Source organism: Carassius auratus, chromosome 22 (assembly GCF_003368295.1).
Source record: "Carassius auratus strain Wakin chromosome 22, ASM336829v1, whole genome shotgun sequence".
NCBI classification, from domain to species: Eukaryota; Metazoa; Chordata; class Actinopteri; order Cypriniformes; family Cyprinidae; genus Carassius; species Carassius auratus.
The window spans coordinates 32,303,190-32,320,907 of record NC_039264.1 but is presented as its reverse complement, the minus strand read 5'-3'; the positions used below and the strand labels follow the sequence as shown (position 1 = coordinate 32,320,907).

The 17,718-nt window shown below is 43.2% G+C and overlaps 1 protein-coding gene across 1 annotated transcript; it reads left to right on the top strand.

The window, feature by feature from the left end:
• The first annotated feature begins 8,901 nt into the window (after positions 1–8,901).
• Positions 8,902–16,921, top strand: LOC113040417 (trichohyalin-like). The gene is made up of 4 exons (XM_026198769.1): positions 8,902–9,570; positions 10,797–11,429; positions 11,601–12,875; positions 14,400–16,921. Exons 1-4 carry the CDS (start codon positions 8,928–8,930, stop codon positions 16,232–16,234), a joined length of 4,386 nt encoding a protein of 1,461 aa, XP_026054554.1. The 5' UTR covers positions 8,902–8,927; the 3' UTR covers positions 16,235–16,921.
• The last annotated feature ends 797 nt before the right edge of the window (positions 16,922–17,718 follow it).

The following is a 17,718-nucleotide window of genomic DNA, read 5'->3' as shown; positions in this document are numbered from 1 at the left end:
AGTGGCTCGGAAACTCTACCTAACCATCACTTTAGAAAAGGAAATGAGACTCGAAGCCCTTGTGGACACAGGCTCAGACCTCACGTTGATTTCGGCTCAACTATTTGATAAGCTCAAATTTGAAGCTCAGAGACAGAATCGAACTCTAAATTTTCACACTTGCAAGCTGAATGTGCAGTCATACAGCCAAAATGACATCCAGCTCAGAAATGTAGCTCCCATCCACCTGACGATCGGACCTATGAGCCTAGTACATCCTATTTATGTCTCACCAATGAACAATTATTCATTTCTCATCGGGAAAGACCTGCTTGATCGCTTTGAGCCTTTACTAGATTTCAAACAGCTGAAAGTCTGGGCTCAAGTGCGAGAACCTCTTCCCCTCCAACCACACAGGTCGCCGGTGCCAGACGGTCAGGTACAGAGGTCACGAGAATTCCCAGGTGCCAGACGGTCAGGTCACAGAGGTCACGAGAATTCCCACAGAGCCAGACTGTCGGGTCACAGAGGTCACGGGAACCCCAGCAGCCAGCCATAGGTATCCAGCCTCAACAACAAACCAAGGCTCAAGTTCGATCCTCTGTACCTTCAAGGCCACTAAAGACTCTGATACCTACTGCCCAAGGTCAAAACCGAACTGCAGCTGCATGATATAACAACAACGGACAGTATTCTGGCCATATGGGCAGACAACTCAGCCATTAGTCTGTCACTATACAATGCAATCACTGAGAAGACACCTGACCTCCCTTATGCCAGCAAGCGCACTCGTTTCCCTTTGAACTCACACCCATCCTCAATGGTTCTGCTAGAGGAATCTGCGCTTTGCATGTGAAATGGAATTATCGGTGCCTGACTCATTATTTCCTGGTCCTTCCGGACCTGCCACACGATGTTTACATTGGAGCAGACCTCTTGATTCGCCTCAAGGCTCATGTGGACACTTTTAATGAAGTTGTATGGGCCCATTGACTTTGCAGCCACACGTTTCCATCAACCATGACAACCTCATATCAGGGCAGACCATCCCAGAAGTCTGCACTTTAGTCAACGAACAGGAAACGGTGGTTACCAGCTTACACCAAGGGGTCGCTATTCGGCTCAACATGCGATGGGGTCAAACCTTAAACCCACACGCTGGGTTTCTTCCAACCCTCACCTGAATGTGTGGAACTCGGACTCACACTGGAAGCCACACCCCTGCACTGAAGTGTCATCTCGTGTAGTCTACATCCTGTTCAACAACTGCACTAACATCAACCATTCCAAGGCCTACCGGCTGGGATGGCTAGTAAGCCATGACTTTCATGATTTTTGAACTTGTACTACCTGTCATTGGTCCCATTCCACCCGCACTGATACCCGAAGGAGTACAGACAGTACATTGTTCACTGCACCCTTCAAACTCATTGCCATCACATCTGTTATGTCGGTGCCTAAAGACCAAGTGTGGCAGAACGGAGCTGACCGAGGACGAACACCTCACAATATACACAGTCTCCCACAAGAACGTCGGTGAGCTCATGAACCTACTACACCTCTCAATGCCAACCCGACTGATGACACACCGATGGAGGAGCCTTACCCAGGTTTTGAATCTCAAGTGCAGCAAATTCTACAAGACGCTAATGCACTTCAAAGCGATACAGATCGTCAAGGACTCAGACAAGTTCTGTATAAGTTCAAAGAATCCTTTGCCAAAGACTCTCTAGACTGTGGTCTCACCAACCTCCACACGGTGCGCATCCCTACGCACCCTGATGCTCCTCCCACTTTTGTCAGACAGTACAAGATTCCCATCGCCTCACACGAACCAGTGCAGGAGATCATCGAATCTATGCTTGAAAAGGGGGTCATCCGTCCATGCAACAGCACCTACTCAGCCCCCATCTGGCCCGTCCTCAAACCTAACGGCAAATGGCGACCCACCATTGACTACAGGAAACTGAATCAACAGGTGCCGCTGTCACGATGGCCCATGACCCAGCTAGAACAAGAACTACCCCGAATCAGAGGAGCCCACAATCTTCTCTACACTTGATGTGGCCTCTGGATTCTGGACCATTCCGGTGCACCCGGAAGACCAACACAAGTTGGCATTCCACATTTGGCAACAGACAGTTCACCTTCAACAGGTGTCCGTTCGGCTACGCCAACTCACCAGCTGAATTCAACATCTTTCTGAACAAAGCCTGCCAGACGCTAGAATGAGAGGCAACCTGATCTATGTAGACGATGTTCTCATGAAGAGCACAACGGTGGCCGACCACCTGAAAGAAATAGACTATGTTTTGAAGCCAACTATCCACCGCCGGAGCCAAGATCGCCCTCCACAAAGGACAGTGGTGCCGAACTAAGGTTAACTACGTGGGCCTGCTCATCGGATCCCAAGGCATTGAACCTCAGTCAAACCGCATTCATGCCATTCAAAACATCAAGCCTCCCACCAACGTCTCTGAGCTGCGGAGTTTTCTAGGGGTATGCAATTACTCTCGACAGTTCATCGAAAACTACTCGGACATTGCCAGACCTCTGACAGCTCTGCTAAAAAGGACTGCCCTTTCGTCTGGTCAGAGGCTCAAGAACACGCCATGAAAGAACTAAAAAGACATTTATGCACAGCTCCGTGTCTTGCTTACCCCGATCCACAAAAGGAATTCTACCTGGAAGCTGGGTTCTCCAACCAATGTCTCAGTGCTGGCCTGTACCAACGGCATGATCAAGACAAGAAAGTAGTTGCCTATGCCAGCAAGACACTGCTTCCACCAGAGTGTAAGTTCTCAGACTGTGAAAAAGCTCTGCTCTGCACTGTATGGGCCATTCAGCGATTCTCCAATTACATTGGGGCACAGAAAGTTATCATAGAGACTTGCCACCAGCCAGTAATGTTCCTCAACAGCCAGCGAATCCGAGATGGCGTGGTCACCAATTCACGCATAGCCACATGGTTAATGGCTCTCCAAGGACGCAATGTTGAGGCACGGTATGCACAGAATCACAAGTCTGCCCTGGGCAATGGACTGGCCGCATGCCAAAACTGTTCTGATAACATATCTGCAGAAGAAATGGGCGTGCAAGAACCCCAACAGCAACAACCGACCTGTCACAGGTACTTTGAAGAGAATGCGTGTCAGGGCATGCTCACAGCCTACGTCGATGGATGCTCCTACAACCACGATGGCATCCTCAAGGCAGGTGCAGGAGTGCTGTGGGTCAACGACCAGCCATGTTCCCCACAACACTTCAAGTTAGGTCCCCAGTCATCACAATATGCAGAAATAGCAGCCATTCTCATAACTCTGCAGATCGCATCAGCCCATGACATCAGAGAAATCCTCATCTGTACAGACTCTAACTATGCCAGACTCAGTTTTGTGTGCCACCTTACCGGCTGGAAACAGAATGGTTTCAAAACGGCAAACAACAAGCCAGTCAAACACCAACACCTGTTCCAAGAATGTGATAACATCACCGAAATGCACAATATGACTGTGTACTGGAAGAAGGTAAAAGGACACTCTAAGCTACCAGGGCTGGACAAAGACTTAAATGATAAAACCGATGCCCTCGCCAAAACAGGCGCACTACACGGGGAGGTGTGGTCACCCCCAGAACCCACACCCAGCCCCGATGTTGCAGTATTAACCCGCAGCAAACGACCTTCACCTGTGGCAGTGCCCGCCTCACAGTCGCTATCGCTAACTCCGCAGATCTCCAACAACGACATTGCGGATATGCAAGCCTCTGACACTGCCATAAAGACAATTCTTAACCACCTCTCTGACCCCTCCAACCACCCTATCACTGAAGCTGAGCTCAATGATGACTCGTGCCTCCGACACCTGTATAACACCAGACACATGCTACGTGTACAAGACGACATTCTGTGGTTTGCACCTGATGACAACACATCGCCACGGCTCGTGGTGCCACGATGCCAAAAGGGGGTAATGCTAATGTACGCCCACGACACACCATGTGCTGGACACCACGGTGCCAGAGCCACGTATGACACACTGAGACAGGTGGCATTCTGGCCCGGCATGCAACAAGATGTGGCAGAGTACGTCAGAGAATGTCTTGTGTGCTGCCAGTTCACACCAGCAAACCCAAACCACAGAGCCCCACTGCAACGCAGAGGGATCACGTTCCCGTGGTCAGACCTCCAAATCGACTGGGTAGGGCCCCTGCCCAGATCAACAAGAGGCAACAAGTACTTCCTCACGGTGGTGTGCCAGTTTACCAAGTGGGTAGAGTGTCTGCCAGCACCCAATGACACTGCCCAAACCACTGCATACCTCCTGATGAACCATATCTTCTCCCGGTTCGGATTGCCACTGAGAGTCAACTCAGACAGAGGTACCCACTTCACGGCCGAGATCATGCAACAGATCTGGAAATGCCTAGGGGTACAAGCTAAACTACACATCAGCCACCATCCAATTGCATCCGGCCAGGTAGAGAGATCGAACAGAGCGGTGGTCGCCATGCTGAAAAAGTATGTGTCTGCTAATCAGAAAGACTGGGATGTGAAACTACCCCTTGGGTTGATGGCCATCAGAGCCACCCCACAGGAATCAACACGGGTGTCCCCTTTTGAACTCATGACTGGGCGGCAGATGACCCTGCCACTACACTTGCTGTATCAACCAGGAGACTCCAACCTTGTCACTGCTTACACCACATTCCAGTACCTTGACGAGCTCCATAGACACTTGAAAACAACGTTTGCTTTTGCCCAGCAACACCTGCAAAAAAGCGCTGAAGGCCAGAAAGCATACTATGATCGGAAAGCGTCACACCAGGAACTGAATGTGGGCGACAGGGTCTTGTATTACCGCTTCACCCCGCCAACTCAGACAGGCCCCCAGCGGCTGTCAAAGAAATTCCTGCCACACTGGACGGGACCTCATGAGATTATGAACAAACTCTCCCCAGTTGCGTACCAAATCCAGCTAAGTCGGGGATCGAGAGAACCAGTTCTCAAATGGGTCCACCGTAACCAGATTAAGAGACATGTGGCCACTAGCAGAGAAAGACAGGGAGGGGCCAATGCAAGCTAAACACCAACCGCCGCCATCGAAGCGAAAAGACTGTCCCATCCAACCCGGGACAAACCTCACTGACCTGTTCCCTCTCTCTCTTTTCCCTTTTCCTCCCCATCTCTCTCTCTCTCTCTGGCCTGTAACAGGATGCTGCTGTGGATTCTCATCCTGTGCCTCCAGTCAACCAGAGGCCAGCCGTCATCAGACATTATCACACCGGGTCCTGCCTCGGGCATTGTATTGAGAGAGCAACCGGGACTCCTGATCACGAATTGTCGGACGTACACCCAGAAAGTATACGTTCGACTCGACCCCCGCAACGTCTACAGAGCACACTACCCCCGCGCAGTAGCCCAGTACAGCTGGGCCGGTGCCCGTTGGACAGAGGATTCCCTCCAGCACGCCGAGGCCGATGTCAAGCACATGCTCAACCAACTTGAGAAGATGACTGTTACCCAGGCGGAACTAGGTGGACACAACCGCCGCCCCAAACGTTTCCTGGGAGCGCTGCTCGGAGCCGCCGCTGCTGTTGGAACTCTGTTCAACATCGGTATGTCCAGTGTCAATGCAGTAAATATAGCCACTGTGAGACGGCATGTGGCTGAAATTCAGACTGAACTTCCACAGCTAAAAGAGCAACTCACTACACAGAGTGCATCCTTGCAAACCATTGGAAAGACTTTGAAAGGAACGGTGGTCATTCTCAACACCCACAGCGTGCTTTTGAACAAGACCATGAACTCCATGAAACAGCTGTTCACTGTGTTCCAGAATGACTTTGCCCAAACGCAGCTGGTCACAGCATTAATGACTGACATGCTACGGGAAGTGAGTTCTTCCATCGACAGTCTAGCCATGGGAAGAATTCCACCATACCTGATACCCCTAAGCTTGGTGCAAAATGTGCTGGCTTCCGCCATCACCACACCCACTGATCCTATGCAAATCCACCTTGCCTACTCTCTAGGTAGTGCTATTCCCCTTTACGTGGATCCTGAGCAGAAGGAGATGAGTTTCCTCCTGAACTTACCCATCATAGAGTCAAGCCGAATCTACAGACTCAAAGACATTGTTAATGTGGGGTTCTGGAAGGATAACACTCATATCAAGATACGTACCCCTGAGGTGGTGGCGTACCATGACAGCAACACCCAGCTGTACTTAGCCCCAAACCTGCACATGTGCACCCTAACTAAAGACATTCACTACCTCTGCCCCAGCAAACCATTTCTCAGAGACAATACTGATGGAATCTGCGGGTTGCAACCCATGATCAGCGACACGCGTTGCCCTGCCGATGCCCAGCCTCGCAGCCACGTCACCGAGACGCAAGCTGAGATTGTAGGTGATAGATGGCTCGTTAACACTCCAGTACGTACCGCTACACTGACCTACGACCAGCATGACACAGCCACCCGTGTCAATCTGCTCGACCAGAGCATGTGGATTCAAGTCCCACGAGGGGCCATCCTCCACCTCGACGATCTGGCCTTATACCATCTTCCGAGTGAAGAGTACCAATCAGAACTAGAAATCCCATCCTTCTTCAAGAACTACAACTTCACCCTAGGTCCGGAGTTGGAACTGTGGATTGAAAAAGGCGGGCCTCAGCTCATTGACATTGCTCCCGTCGACGCAGCCCTCCAAGCCTTGTCTCGATTACCCATCCTGAACACCTCACCTGTTGTCCAAGCCTGGACTGCAGCTGACACAGCACTGTGCATCTCCATGGTCGTCGGCCACACCCTGACCCTTGGCGTGGCCTTAGTCCTATACAGGAAACTCAACGAGATGCGAATCTCTGCAGCTAAACTCAAGACAACTAGGATTGGAAGTCTCCGATGGAAACCCCGAAGGGATGGTAACACACCAGAGAGGGATAAGGACCTCATCGAGTTGAGTCCTCAGCCCTAACAAACACCTGCTATCCGACTGTCAGGATTCACCTGCCATCCGACCATGGTGGTGGGTGTTGTCCGATAATGACCACAGGGCATCATCCGACTACAAAGGGGGAATGTAACACCAATGAGCGGATGGTATTCAACCATCTGTTCCAGATAAATGAATCCTGACCCCTTTGACACATTCTACACTCAAAGACCAGAACGTGAGTTAAAGAAAAAAACAAGGACCTTCTTTTACAACCCTCTTACAACATAACTCACCACCCTGGGCGCCAGCACGACGGCAACGTCCTGGCGTGGATGAGAGTTATAACACCTCGGAGACTATCCAGAGATGCGATATCGAACTTCAAAAGGGAAGACAAACACCCCCGCCTTTCGATCGCACATTCCAGCGCAAAAAGACGCACACACCTTCACAAACAGGCACAAGCAATTTTGCTAGCCCATGGACCTTTTTACTAAAACTACCTCTAAATGTATTTTAATATCTCCCTTTTCATGCTCAAATGTATGTATGAGGCATAGTGGAATATATGAATGTTACTGTGTGTTTAATGCAAACTTTATATGCATTTAGTTAAGAATAACTAAATATCAATGTATACTTGATGGATAAAACTATAGTTCTTGGTGTCTGTATAATCGTAAAAACACGACTGTAACGAATCTTGATAGCAAACTACAAAAAGATGCATTGTTTCAGAGGAACGATCTTGCTTAAGAAAAATGTTTAATTTTGTCATCGCCATAAATTAGACCAGTGGGCGGAGATCAGCAAACAAAGAAGATTTTTCCCGCCTCAGTTTGTTTACACTTCATTGGATCATACTCAAAATTAGGCGTGAACCTAGGTTCACGTAAAAGCTCGGGGAAACCGATGTTCTGGGCATTCCGCCAGAGAGAAAAGAGGATTCCCAGCTTTGCAACCGGACTTCAAGAAGTTCTCCGTTATTCTTCTTTACTTTTCGTTTCATTCTAGTTTTTCTTTATTGTCTGCTGATATTTGACTTCGTTCAATTGCCCTCACGAGCCAAACGAACTTGAGTCTAGTCATCTTTTGGCAAAGTTTACCTTCGCGTTAACCATCGAGCTCGCGCATCATCTGCTCTGGAAAGAACCACGCTGAGGCCGCACAGACCGGACAATTTGAGCGCAGCTACACACAAGAGCCAGATCAAAGCAAGTACTTTCTTATATCGCAACTAAAATTGCTGTTTAAGGTTGTCTAGGATATTCCATGTTTGTGAAATCATCCAATGACTTGGGGTCTCTTGCAAAGTTAACTGTTTGAAATTGCCACGCTGAGATTGCTTTTCACTTTCACTTTCTCTCCCTCTCTCTCTCTCTCTTTATCTCTCTCTCTCATTATTATTCTTGTTCATTTACCTTGTTTAAATTGTATTTTCGTTTTGCTATATACTCATATTTACTCCGTGTGAATTGTAGTTATGTACTCTTTAGTCTGTTTTTATTAAATCCTATAATTTGCTTGAATTGAATTGTTTTATTGCTCATTGAGATCGAAGTCCCTGAATCGTGTGATCTACGCTACGAGCTTTGTTTTATATGAATTAATTTTCAGTAATCTTAGTAGTACAGACACAGAAAATATTGTTTTTTCCTGATCAGAAGATTAATATTTCTTGGAGTTTGTAAGAAGGGTATTTTTATTGGATTTTGATAAGGAAGTCTAGCTTCCAGTTCGCTGGACGAACAGATTGTCTAGAGTAACTTAAATTAATTCTAGTAAAGGTTACCTTTAAATGATTAAATATTCCCTCTTTGGGTAATTTAATATTTGTAAGCAATAAGCACGTTATATTCATAGACTCATGAATATTCACTTCATTTGAGTTAATTATTCCCCAGAAAGTGATTGTTGCTACATACATTTGAGACCAACACTGATATATACTGTCTCTAAATATTGTTTTCAGTGACGACTACTGGAAAAGCGAAGCTGAACTTTGTGATGTGTGGAAATAATGCAACACTCAAGTCTTCAGTGTCTAAAGTCTTTCGAGGGACTATCAATAAACAAAAGAATAAACTTTTACCTCCGAGAGAGAGGAGTAATGTGTGTGTGAAGAAAGAGGAGAAGGCACATGGACGGCAGATCAGTGTAATAGAGCTTCCAGCTCTCTCTCAGCTCTCAGATGAGGAAGTGATGTGTCAGACTTTCAACTCTGTGTCTCTCTGTGATCCTGGAGTTCATGTTTTCATCCTCGTTACTCCTGTCAGTCCACTTAATGAGGAAGACAAAGCAGAAATGGAGAAGATTAAAAGAATATATAACTCTAAAGAGCATTTCATGGTGCTTTTCACTGCTGAACTCAGTATTGACAAAAAAATCACAGATTTTGTAGAATCTACAGAATCTCAGAGGATTGTGAGTGTCTATGGGAGTTGGCACAGTGTGATGGGGTTAAAGGACCAGAGAAGCTCAGAACAGATCTCAGCCCTGTTTGATTGTATAGAGAGCATGGAGACTGAACCCTATTCCCTTCAGATGTACTTGAGAGCTCCAGAGAAGAGAGTCAGAGAAGAGCTAGAGGAGAAACTGAGTGTGAGAGACAAAGAAATCAAAGAGTTACAGCAGAAGATCAAAACACTGGGTGAGTGGATTCATTTTTCTGGATTAAGAATCTTTGTGAGAATACATTTATAAACTCAAAGGTTATTTCATCTTATTTATAGTTCAGTACAATACATCTTACACTGGGATAACCATACATTATAACTGCAGTAAGCAATTTGTAAAAAATTATGTTGAAAAGTGGATCAGACCAAGCACCAAACACTTGTAGCCAATCAGCAGTAAGGGACGTATACACTCATGATGCTGTGGGGCAGCTGTTGCCTAATGGTTAGAGACTTGGACTAGTTACCAGAAGGTCGCTGGTTTGAGTCTCTGTGCTGGCAGGAGTTGTAGAATGAACAGTGCTCTCTTCCATACCCAGGACTAAAGTGCCCTTTAGCAAGACACTGAACCCCAAGTTGCTCCCTGAGTGCTGGATCTATAGCTGCCCACTGCTCCGGGTGTGTGTTCACTTCTCACTGCTGTGTGTGTGCACTTGGATGGGTTAAATGCAGAGAACCAATTCTGAATATGGGTTACCATACTTGGCAAATGTCACGACTTTCACTTACACGCTCAGTACAAAGAAAAATAAATAAATAAAAAAAGAACATTAGCAGAATGACTAAAGAAAAAGAGATACAAAAGAGAAAAACAGTCTAAGATATATCACTTTTTAAAAGTAAGTGCCATGATCAGGCAGGCATAAATAAGAAGCTGAGTTAATATATAAGAAGAAGATTTCATGTCGTTGCTAATATTTTATTTCTGAAGAAAGTTAGACGCACATAGTGATTAAAGCCAAAATATTACATGCCATGGATGAATATTTACTGATTAATCCAGTAATCCATAATGTTCAAAATTCCACCTGAGATTCATAAGCCTTATTACAGGGGGTTAAAATGACTTTAGAAAGATGGCAGCAGCATAATTTGCACATTTTAACAATTTTCTCCTGGAACCATACTGAAATTCCAATGTCTCTGAAACTGAACCATATAGAGCCTTAAAAATTGAGATGCACAAAGGAAAGTTTAAGACCTAATATCTAAAAGGGCACTGAGATTTACATGTAATACTTGCAAACTTTACAGCAAAAAAACTTGAGAAGTGCTGTTTCCCCACTTTTGAAAGGTTTCTATTTGCACATCATGCAAGAGAGATTGCTAAAACCACATAAAAATACACAAAAACATTATGAATGCAGCATTAATCTATATTCAAATCAAATAGGTAAACCAGTTTATTCCTTTGACACAGCTCCAGATGGTGTGAAGCTGAATCTGGTTGTGTGTGGGAGTAACAGTGAATTCAAATCCTTCTTATCAAACCTGATACTGAGGCAGAGCGAGGGAAGATCAGAGCTGAGCTCAGAGTGTATGAGGAGTGACGTGGAGATGCATGGACGTCTGATCAGTCTGGTGGAGCTTCCAGCTCTGTTCAACACTCAGCTCTCAGAGGAGGAAGTGATGCGTCAGGCTCACCGCTGTGTGTCTCTCTGTCATCCTGGAGTTCACGCTTTCCTCCTCATTCTTCCTGATGGTCCAATTAACAATGAAGACAAAGCAGAATCTGAGAGGATCCAGAGAATATTCAGCTCAAGAATCAACAAGCACACCATGATCCTCCTAAAGCAGAGTTCAGAGCATCACACAGCAGAACTAAAAGAAGAAACTCGGTATGTCATTGAGAGTTTTGGAGGACGACGACACTTCGTTGGACCAGACACACAAGGGTCTGAGCTGGTGGAGAAATTAAAGCAGATGGTTGAGGAAAACAGTGGTGATTGCTTCTCCACAGAGACGTTGTTGGATGCACAGATGGAAAAACTGCAGAAATTTGAAGAAATGAAGAGGAGAATCCATTCTTTAGAGTCGTGGTTTCAAACACAAGGTAATGGTGAGAAATTCAGAAGGAATTAAACACTTTTCGTGATTGTTAAAGTAAAAACAATAAGCTTATATGCAGAGTTCAAAACAAATGATGCTTCATTATAAATTATATAAAATTAGCAGTCTTCACTTGAAGTTGAATAAAATGTTGTTTTCTTTGATTTATCTTTAGATCCGAGAAACAGAGAAGATGAACTGAGGATTGTGCTGCTGGGAAAAACTGGAGTTGGGAAGAGTTCAACTGGAAACACCATCTTAGGAACAGAAGCATATATATCAGACTTTTCTGGAAAGTCTGTTACTAAAGTGTGTAAGAAAGAGACACATGAAATCAACAGCAGACACATTACTGTGATCGACACTCCAGGACTGTTTGATACTGAACTCAGTAATGATGAAATCCAGAGAGAAATCAGAAACTGCATCTCCATGATCCTGCCTGGACCACATGTGTTTCTCTTACTGATTCCACTGGGACGATTCACTCAAGAGGAAGAGAAATCAGTGAAGATCATCCGAGAGACGTTTGGTGATAACTCATTAATGTACACCATAGTGCTGTTTACCAATGGAGACAAACTGAAGAACAAAACCATTGAACATTTCTTGGCAAACACTGGATCTTCTCTTAAAAACCTCATTACTGAGTGTGGAAACAGATTCCATGTGTTTAATAATGAGACCAAAGACCGAACACAGGTGACTGATCTACTGCAGAAGATAGACGAAATGGTGAAAGCAAATGGAGGGAGTTACTACTCATGTAAGATGTTCAGAGAGATGGAAAGAGACATACAAGAAAAACAGAAGAAGATACTGACAGAGAAAGCAGATCAATTGAACAGAGAAAAAGAAGAACTGATAAAAAAACATAAAGAAGAGATAAATAAGTTGAAGACAAAGATGGAAGAAGATCATGAAAAAGAGAAAAAGAGAAGAGAAGAGGAATGTAAAGAGAGGGAAGATCGATATAAAAGAGATATCAAAGACATAGAGGGACAAGAGAGAAAGATACGAGAGGAGCTGAAGAGAGAACGAGAGGAATGGGAGAAACAGAAACGACAAGAAAAACAAAGAAGAGAAGAAGAGGAGGAGAAAAGCAGAAAGAAAGAGCAGGCAATGTGGAATGAATATAATCAGAGATTTAAACAAGAGATGGAGACAATGAAGATGCTGATAAAGGAAGAAAGACAGAATCGTGATACAGAGAGAAAGAGAATAGAAGAAGAATTTATAGCAGAACGATATAAAAGAGACATTAAAGATATAGAGGACCAAGAGAGAAAGATTCTGGAAGAGCTGAAGAGAGAACGAGAGGGATGGGAGAAACAGAAACAACAGGAAAGACTAAGAGAAGAAGAGGAAGCAGAGAAAGAAACAGATAAAACTTCATTTAATGAATTTAAAGAACTTCATAAAGGAACTCCTGACACTCAGAGCCCAAACAGTAAGTCACACTATTACCAGCTAATTTTTTAACTAAAAAAAAAAAAAAAAAAAAAAAAAAAGGTAATAAACTATACTTTTATTTAACTATGTAGTTGCCATATTGTTGAGGAAATGTATCACTAGTTTATATTAATTAATTATGAGTAGCAGCATTTTAGGATTTTGATCAGTTAGTTACAGCGGGGCCACAAGGTCGAAATCACAGATAAATCACAAACCAGCGGTAAACACTTTAACTGACTGCACACTACAAGACTAAGGGATAGTTTTACTAAACAGGGCAAATTAGCACGAGAGTGAAGTTCCAAAAAAGCACAGAGGGGTGTGGAAATTTCTGCAGGTGATTTACTAATTAATGACATGCAAACCAAAGAACACAGACGCAACACCTAATTGGCAAGTGAAACCCGAACAAGTACAGGTTGCTTTGGGATTCAGGTGTGTGTGCTTAAATGGACAAATTTTGGTGAATGAGGGTGGCGGTTATGAGTAGTTATAAACGAACGAATGAAACACATTTGTCCATGTTTAACTTCATTTCTAATCGCGCTTGCGGAAAGCGCTTGAGAAACGGTGTCTGTTTTGCGGCTCACCATGCTTTCAACTAAATTTATTTTTGTCTCAAGCAAGAGACTGTACGGCATTCAAATAATTAATTTTACATACTTATTCTTAACACTTTATTAAGCTTTAAGTCACATCTAAAATGACAACCTGGGTATGCAGAGTGTTCAATTATGAATGTGGGAGGGCTGATATAAACTTCTTGTATTTTATTTGCACAATAAACAGAATAAATACAACATATGGTTAGAAATCATGAAGCTAGCTGTGTCTGAATGCCAATCAATCAAATCCGAAGCAAGATGCAACCTATAGCAATGCGTCATGACAACGACGTCTTCGATAATCTGACGGCAGATAAAAGTAAATGTGAAATGAATGAGAGATCTTTACAAAAGTGTGCATCAAATACACTGAACACAGAAGCTCAAGCGCATTACACAGGGACATTTCTTATTGTTGGTTTTAATAGGTTTGGTTTACAAATGAAAGGTTCCCAGGTCCAGGAATATTTGTACACAAAGAAATTAATTCAGTAATTCTTCTCCGAGGAGTTACGTCTTTCGCCATTTTGGAGAATACCCAAGAGCATAATCAGTGGTTGGCAAACCCACTTAAAAGAACATAGCGCAAAGGATCAGGCTTAGAAGAAACGATACAGATCTGTTGAAAACAACAACAACAACAAACACTTGATCAGCTTGTAAAATCCTTACTGTAAAAACAGAGAATATTCAGAGACGACAGTTAGCCTTCATCTGATATAATGGGGTAAGATACCTGTATAATGGATAGGGAAGCAATGAGCCAGACATTTTTTTTTTTTAGAATCACTGAGAAGGACTGTTAATATGTAATAGTTAAAATATTAGGTTTGAGTCAAACACTTGCTGGTCAGAGTCCCAAATTCAATACTACATTTTTGTTGATCTGTAAACTCTATTATTGTCATTTTCAGATGATGAAACGGATCCAGAATGTTTGAGAATCTTGCTGTTCGGGAGGACCGGAAGCGGAAAGTCTGCAACAGGAAATACTATCCTTGGAAATAATTTGTTTTACAGTAAAGACAGTTCATGTTTAGTGACCACTGCTTGTACAAAGGTCATCGGTGAAGTTGACGGTCGGTCAGTAGCTGTTATTGATACTCCAGGACTCTTTGACCCCTCACTGACAATCGAACAAGTGCAGGAAGAAATCATGAAATGCATTTCACTGACAGCACCTGGACCACACGTGTTCATCGCTGTGTTTAATATGGGAAAAATCACCAAGGAGGAGAAAGACACTTTAGAAATGATAACCAAGATATTTGGCCCAGAAGCAGCAGATTTCAGCATTGTTCTCTACACCAGAAAAGACAAATTTAAAAAACAAACAATAGAACAGTATGTAGGGAAATATAAAAATGAAGAACTCGACAAACTGATCAGAGATTATGGAAACCGATTCCTGGCTTTTAACAATACAGATATACAAGATCGGGAACAAGTTAAGCAGCTGTTAAATAAAATAGAAGAAATGAGGAAATCTAAGCAGGGCAGATATTTCACTAATGAGATGTTTGAGGATGCAGCGGTCTCCATTGAACAGAGAATGAAAATGCTTAAAGAAAATGAAAGAAAAAATCAGACTCAAGTTAATGAATTAACAGCCATATATGACATGGAAGACAAAATCATGAGAAAGAGACTGGAAGAGAAAAAACGTCGGGCGGATGAGGAAAGAGAGAGACTGAAAAAGAAGTTCAGAGAACAAGAGGAAACACTCAGGAGAGAGTTTGAGGAGAAAGACAAATCAGAGCAAGAGAAAGAAGAGCTCGAGGATCAGAAACAATCAGAGCTGAAAAAACAGCTAAACGATGAATACGATCAAAGAGTAGAGGAGATGAAGAGAGAAAATGAAGATCAGAGAAAACAGTATGAAAATCAGCAAAAAGAAAGAGAAGAAGAAGATAAAACCAGAGAAGAAAAATATAAACAAGATCTAGAAAAGATGAAATATGATCATCAACACATCATGTCAGATCTAAGAATGAAACAGGAAGAGGAAATAAAACAGAGAGATTCAGAGGAGCGGATAAGGATGGAACAAGTAGAGAAAGAGAGAGAAGAATGGAAGAGAAAATTAAAAGAGGCAGAAAATGACGAAGAGACCAAACGACAGCAGAGAGAGTGGGAGGAAGAGAAGCAACGACAGATGAGGGAACAAAAGGAAGAGGAAAGAAAGAGGAAAGAGAGGCACGAGGAACAGCTGAGAGAAAAACAAGAAGAACTGGAGAACAAGGAGAAAGACTTTGAAAGAGAGAGAGAAGAAGAAAGACAAAACAGAGAGGAGGAGAAACAGCAACAGATAAGAGCGAGAGAGCAGAAATATAGAGAATATGAAGAAAAGAAAAAGGAAATGGAGAAGCTGGAGCGAGAGAGAAAAGAAGAATGGAAGACAAGAAAACAAGAGGATGAAGAGAGACGAGTGGCGAAGAGAAAGAGATGGGAGAAAATGATGAAAGATCTGAAGCAAGAGCAAGAGGAGGAGATCAGGAGAAGAGAAAGAGAGGAGAGAGAAAGAATAGACAGAGAAGAAAAAGCGTGTGATGAGATGAAACAGAGGCATGAAGAGGAAATAGAGAAGATGAAGAATGATCGTGATGATGAAACTAGAGCACAAGAAGAGGAACTGAAGAAGTTCAGAGAGAAAGCTGATCAGCAGCTTCAAGAGCTGAAGAACAAGATAGCTGAAGCCTATGAGGAGGAAAAAATAAGAAGGGAAAGAAGCTCATGTCATGTCATGTGAAACATCTTTTACAAATGATTGAGATGTTCTTTATTAGGTCTTTCTCTCTAGCATAAGTGAGCTACTCTATATGTCTTCACGTAATCTGGGATTTATCCATTCATGCTCATTTAATTATAGAACCATTCATTGAATTATTCATTGTAATCACATTATCATTTCTCAAACATTTTAACTATTTAGTCATTTATTATTTGCCTTTTATATTATCCTTGCTTTTATTGTTCACTATAGCATCAACACTCTGCTCAGTGCCGCTGACAAAAACAACAACAACAACAACAACGTGTATACGAATGTTTTTATTTGTATAAATAATATGTAACATTTACATATGGCAACTGCAAAGCATCCGGTGTGTAAACATCATATATACACTTGAGCCATATTTTTAAACATGTTGAGCATTGCTTTAAATGCGCTTTAATCCGTTGTCAAGCGCACAATCCACCACACAATTCATATTGGAATAAATTGAAGTACTGGGTCTGTGCTAGTGGACACACACTATTATGACTGTGTGTTTCAAAGGATATATGTCTTTAAGAGTAAGAGAGTGTCACCATTTTATGGTTTTAAACATCACAGGACGATGTTGTGAAGCAGTCATTTTCTATGATTATTGCTTTGTTGGATTTGCTGGTCAGACAAAGGAAAGACAAAGTAGCGATGAAAAAGCCAGTGAAGTCAGACTGAGCACTGAAACTCCATTAGAAAACAACAAAGCACTCCTGCTTTCTTTCTGCTATTTAACACATGATTGTTAAGGGGGGGGGGGGGTGAAATGCTCGTTTTCACTCAATATCCTGTTAATCTTGAGTACCTATAGAGTAGTACTGCATCCTTCATAACTCCAAAAAGTCTTTAGTTTTATTATACATAAGAGAGAGATAGTCTGTACCGATTTTTCCCGGAAAAACACGACCGGCTGGAGGCGTGACGTGTGGGCGGAGCTAAAGAATCACGAGCGCCAGTAGGCTTTTGAGTTGAGAGCATGTGGAAGCTGTGACAATACGTGAGGACAAAACCAACCAAAACAAACCATGGCTAACAGTCAGATTCAGCGTATATTTATGATCCAGAATCAGATCCAGGGGCTGAAATATAACAAGAGCAGCATCAGCAAAGGCGTCTCTATGTGGTGTGTACTGAAACTGTGTATATTTGCTTAGCAGTTTTGGAAAATGACTAAGTTCCACTTTATGTCGTCTTTTTTTTTTTTTTTTAAAGCTGTACATGTGGAAAGTGCAGTTTGATGACAACATCACATGTTGTTTACTTGATGTGCTTACGCGCCGATAGCTAAGTTAACAACACAGAGATATTTGAAGCAGTTTTACTCACCGCCTGCGGTTCCAACACACGATCGTGACCCTTTTCCGTTGGGACTGCATTATCCTTAAGAAATAAATGATACGTAAATCCGGCGTCAAACTGGGCCTTGTTTGTAAAACAAGCATTTTCGAAATGCAGGGAACAAACAC

Bases quoted from the DNA above. Each gene is read 5' to 3' on its own strand.
- LOC113040417 (XM_026198769.1), top strand. From the start codon at position 8,928: ATGTGTGGAAATAATGCAACACTCAAGTCTTCAGTGTCTAAAGTCTTT. The intron at 11,430-11,600 runs GTAATGGTGAGA...ATTTATCTTTAG, and splicing joins GTCGTGGTTTCAAACACAAG to ATCCGAGAAACAGAGAAGAT. The intron at 12,876-14,399 runs GTAAGTCACACT...TGTCATTTTCAG, and splicing joins TGACACTCAGAGCCCAAACA to ATGATGAAACGGATCCAGAA.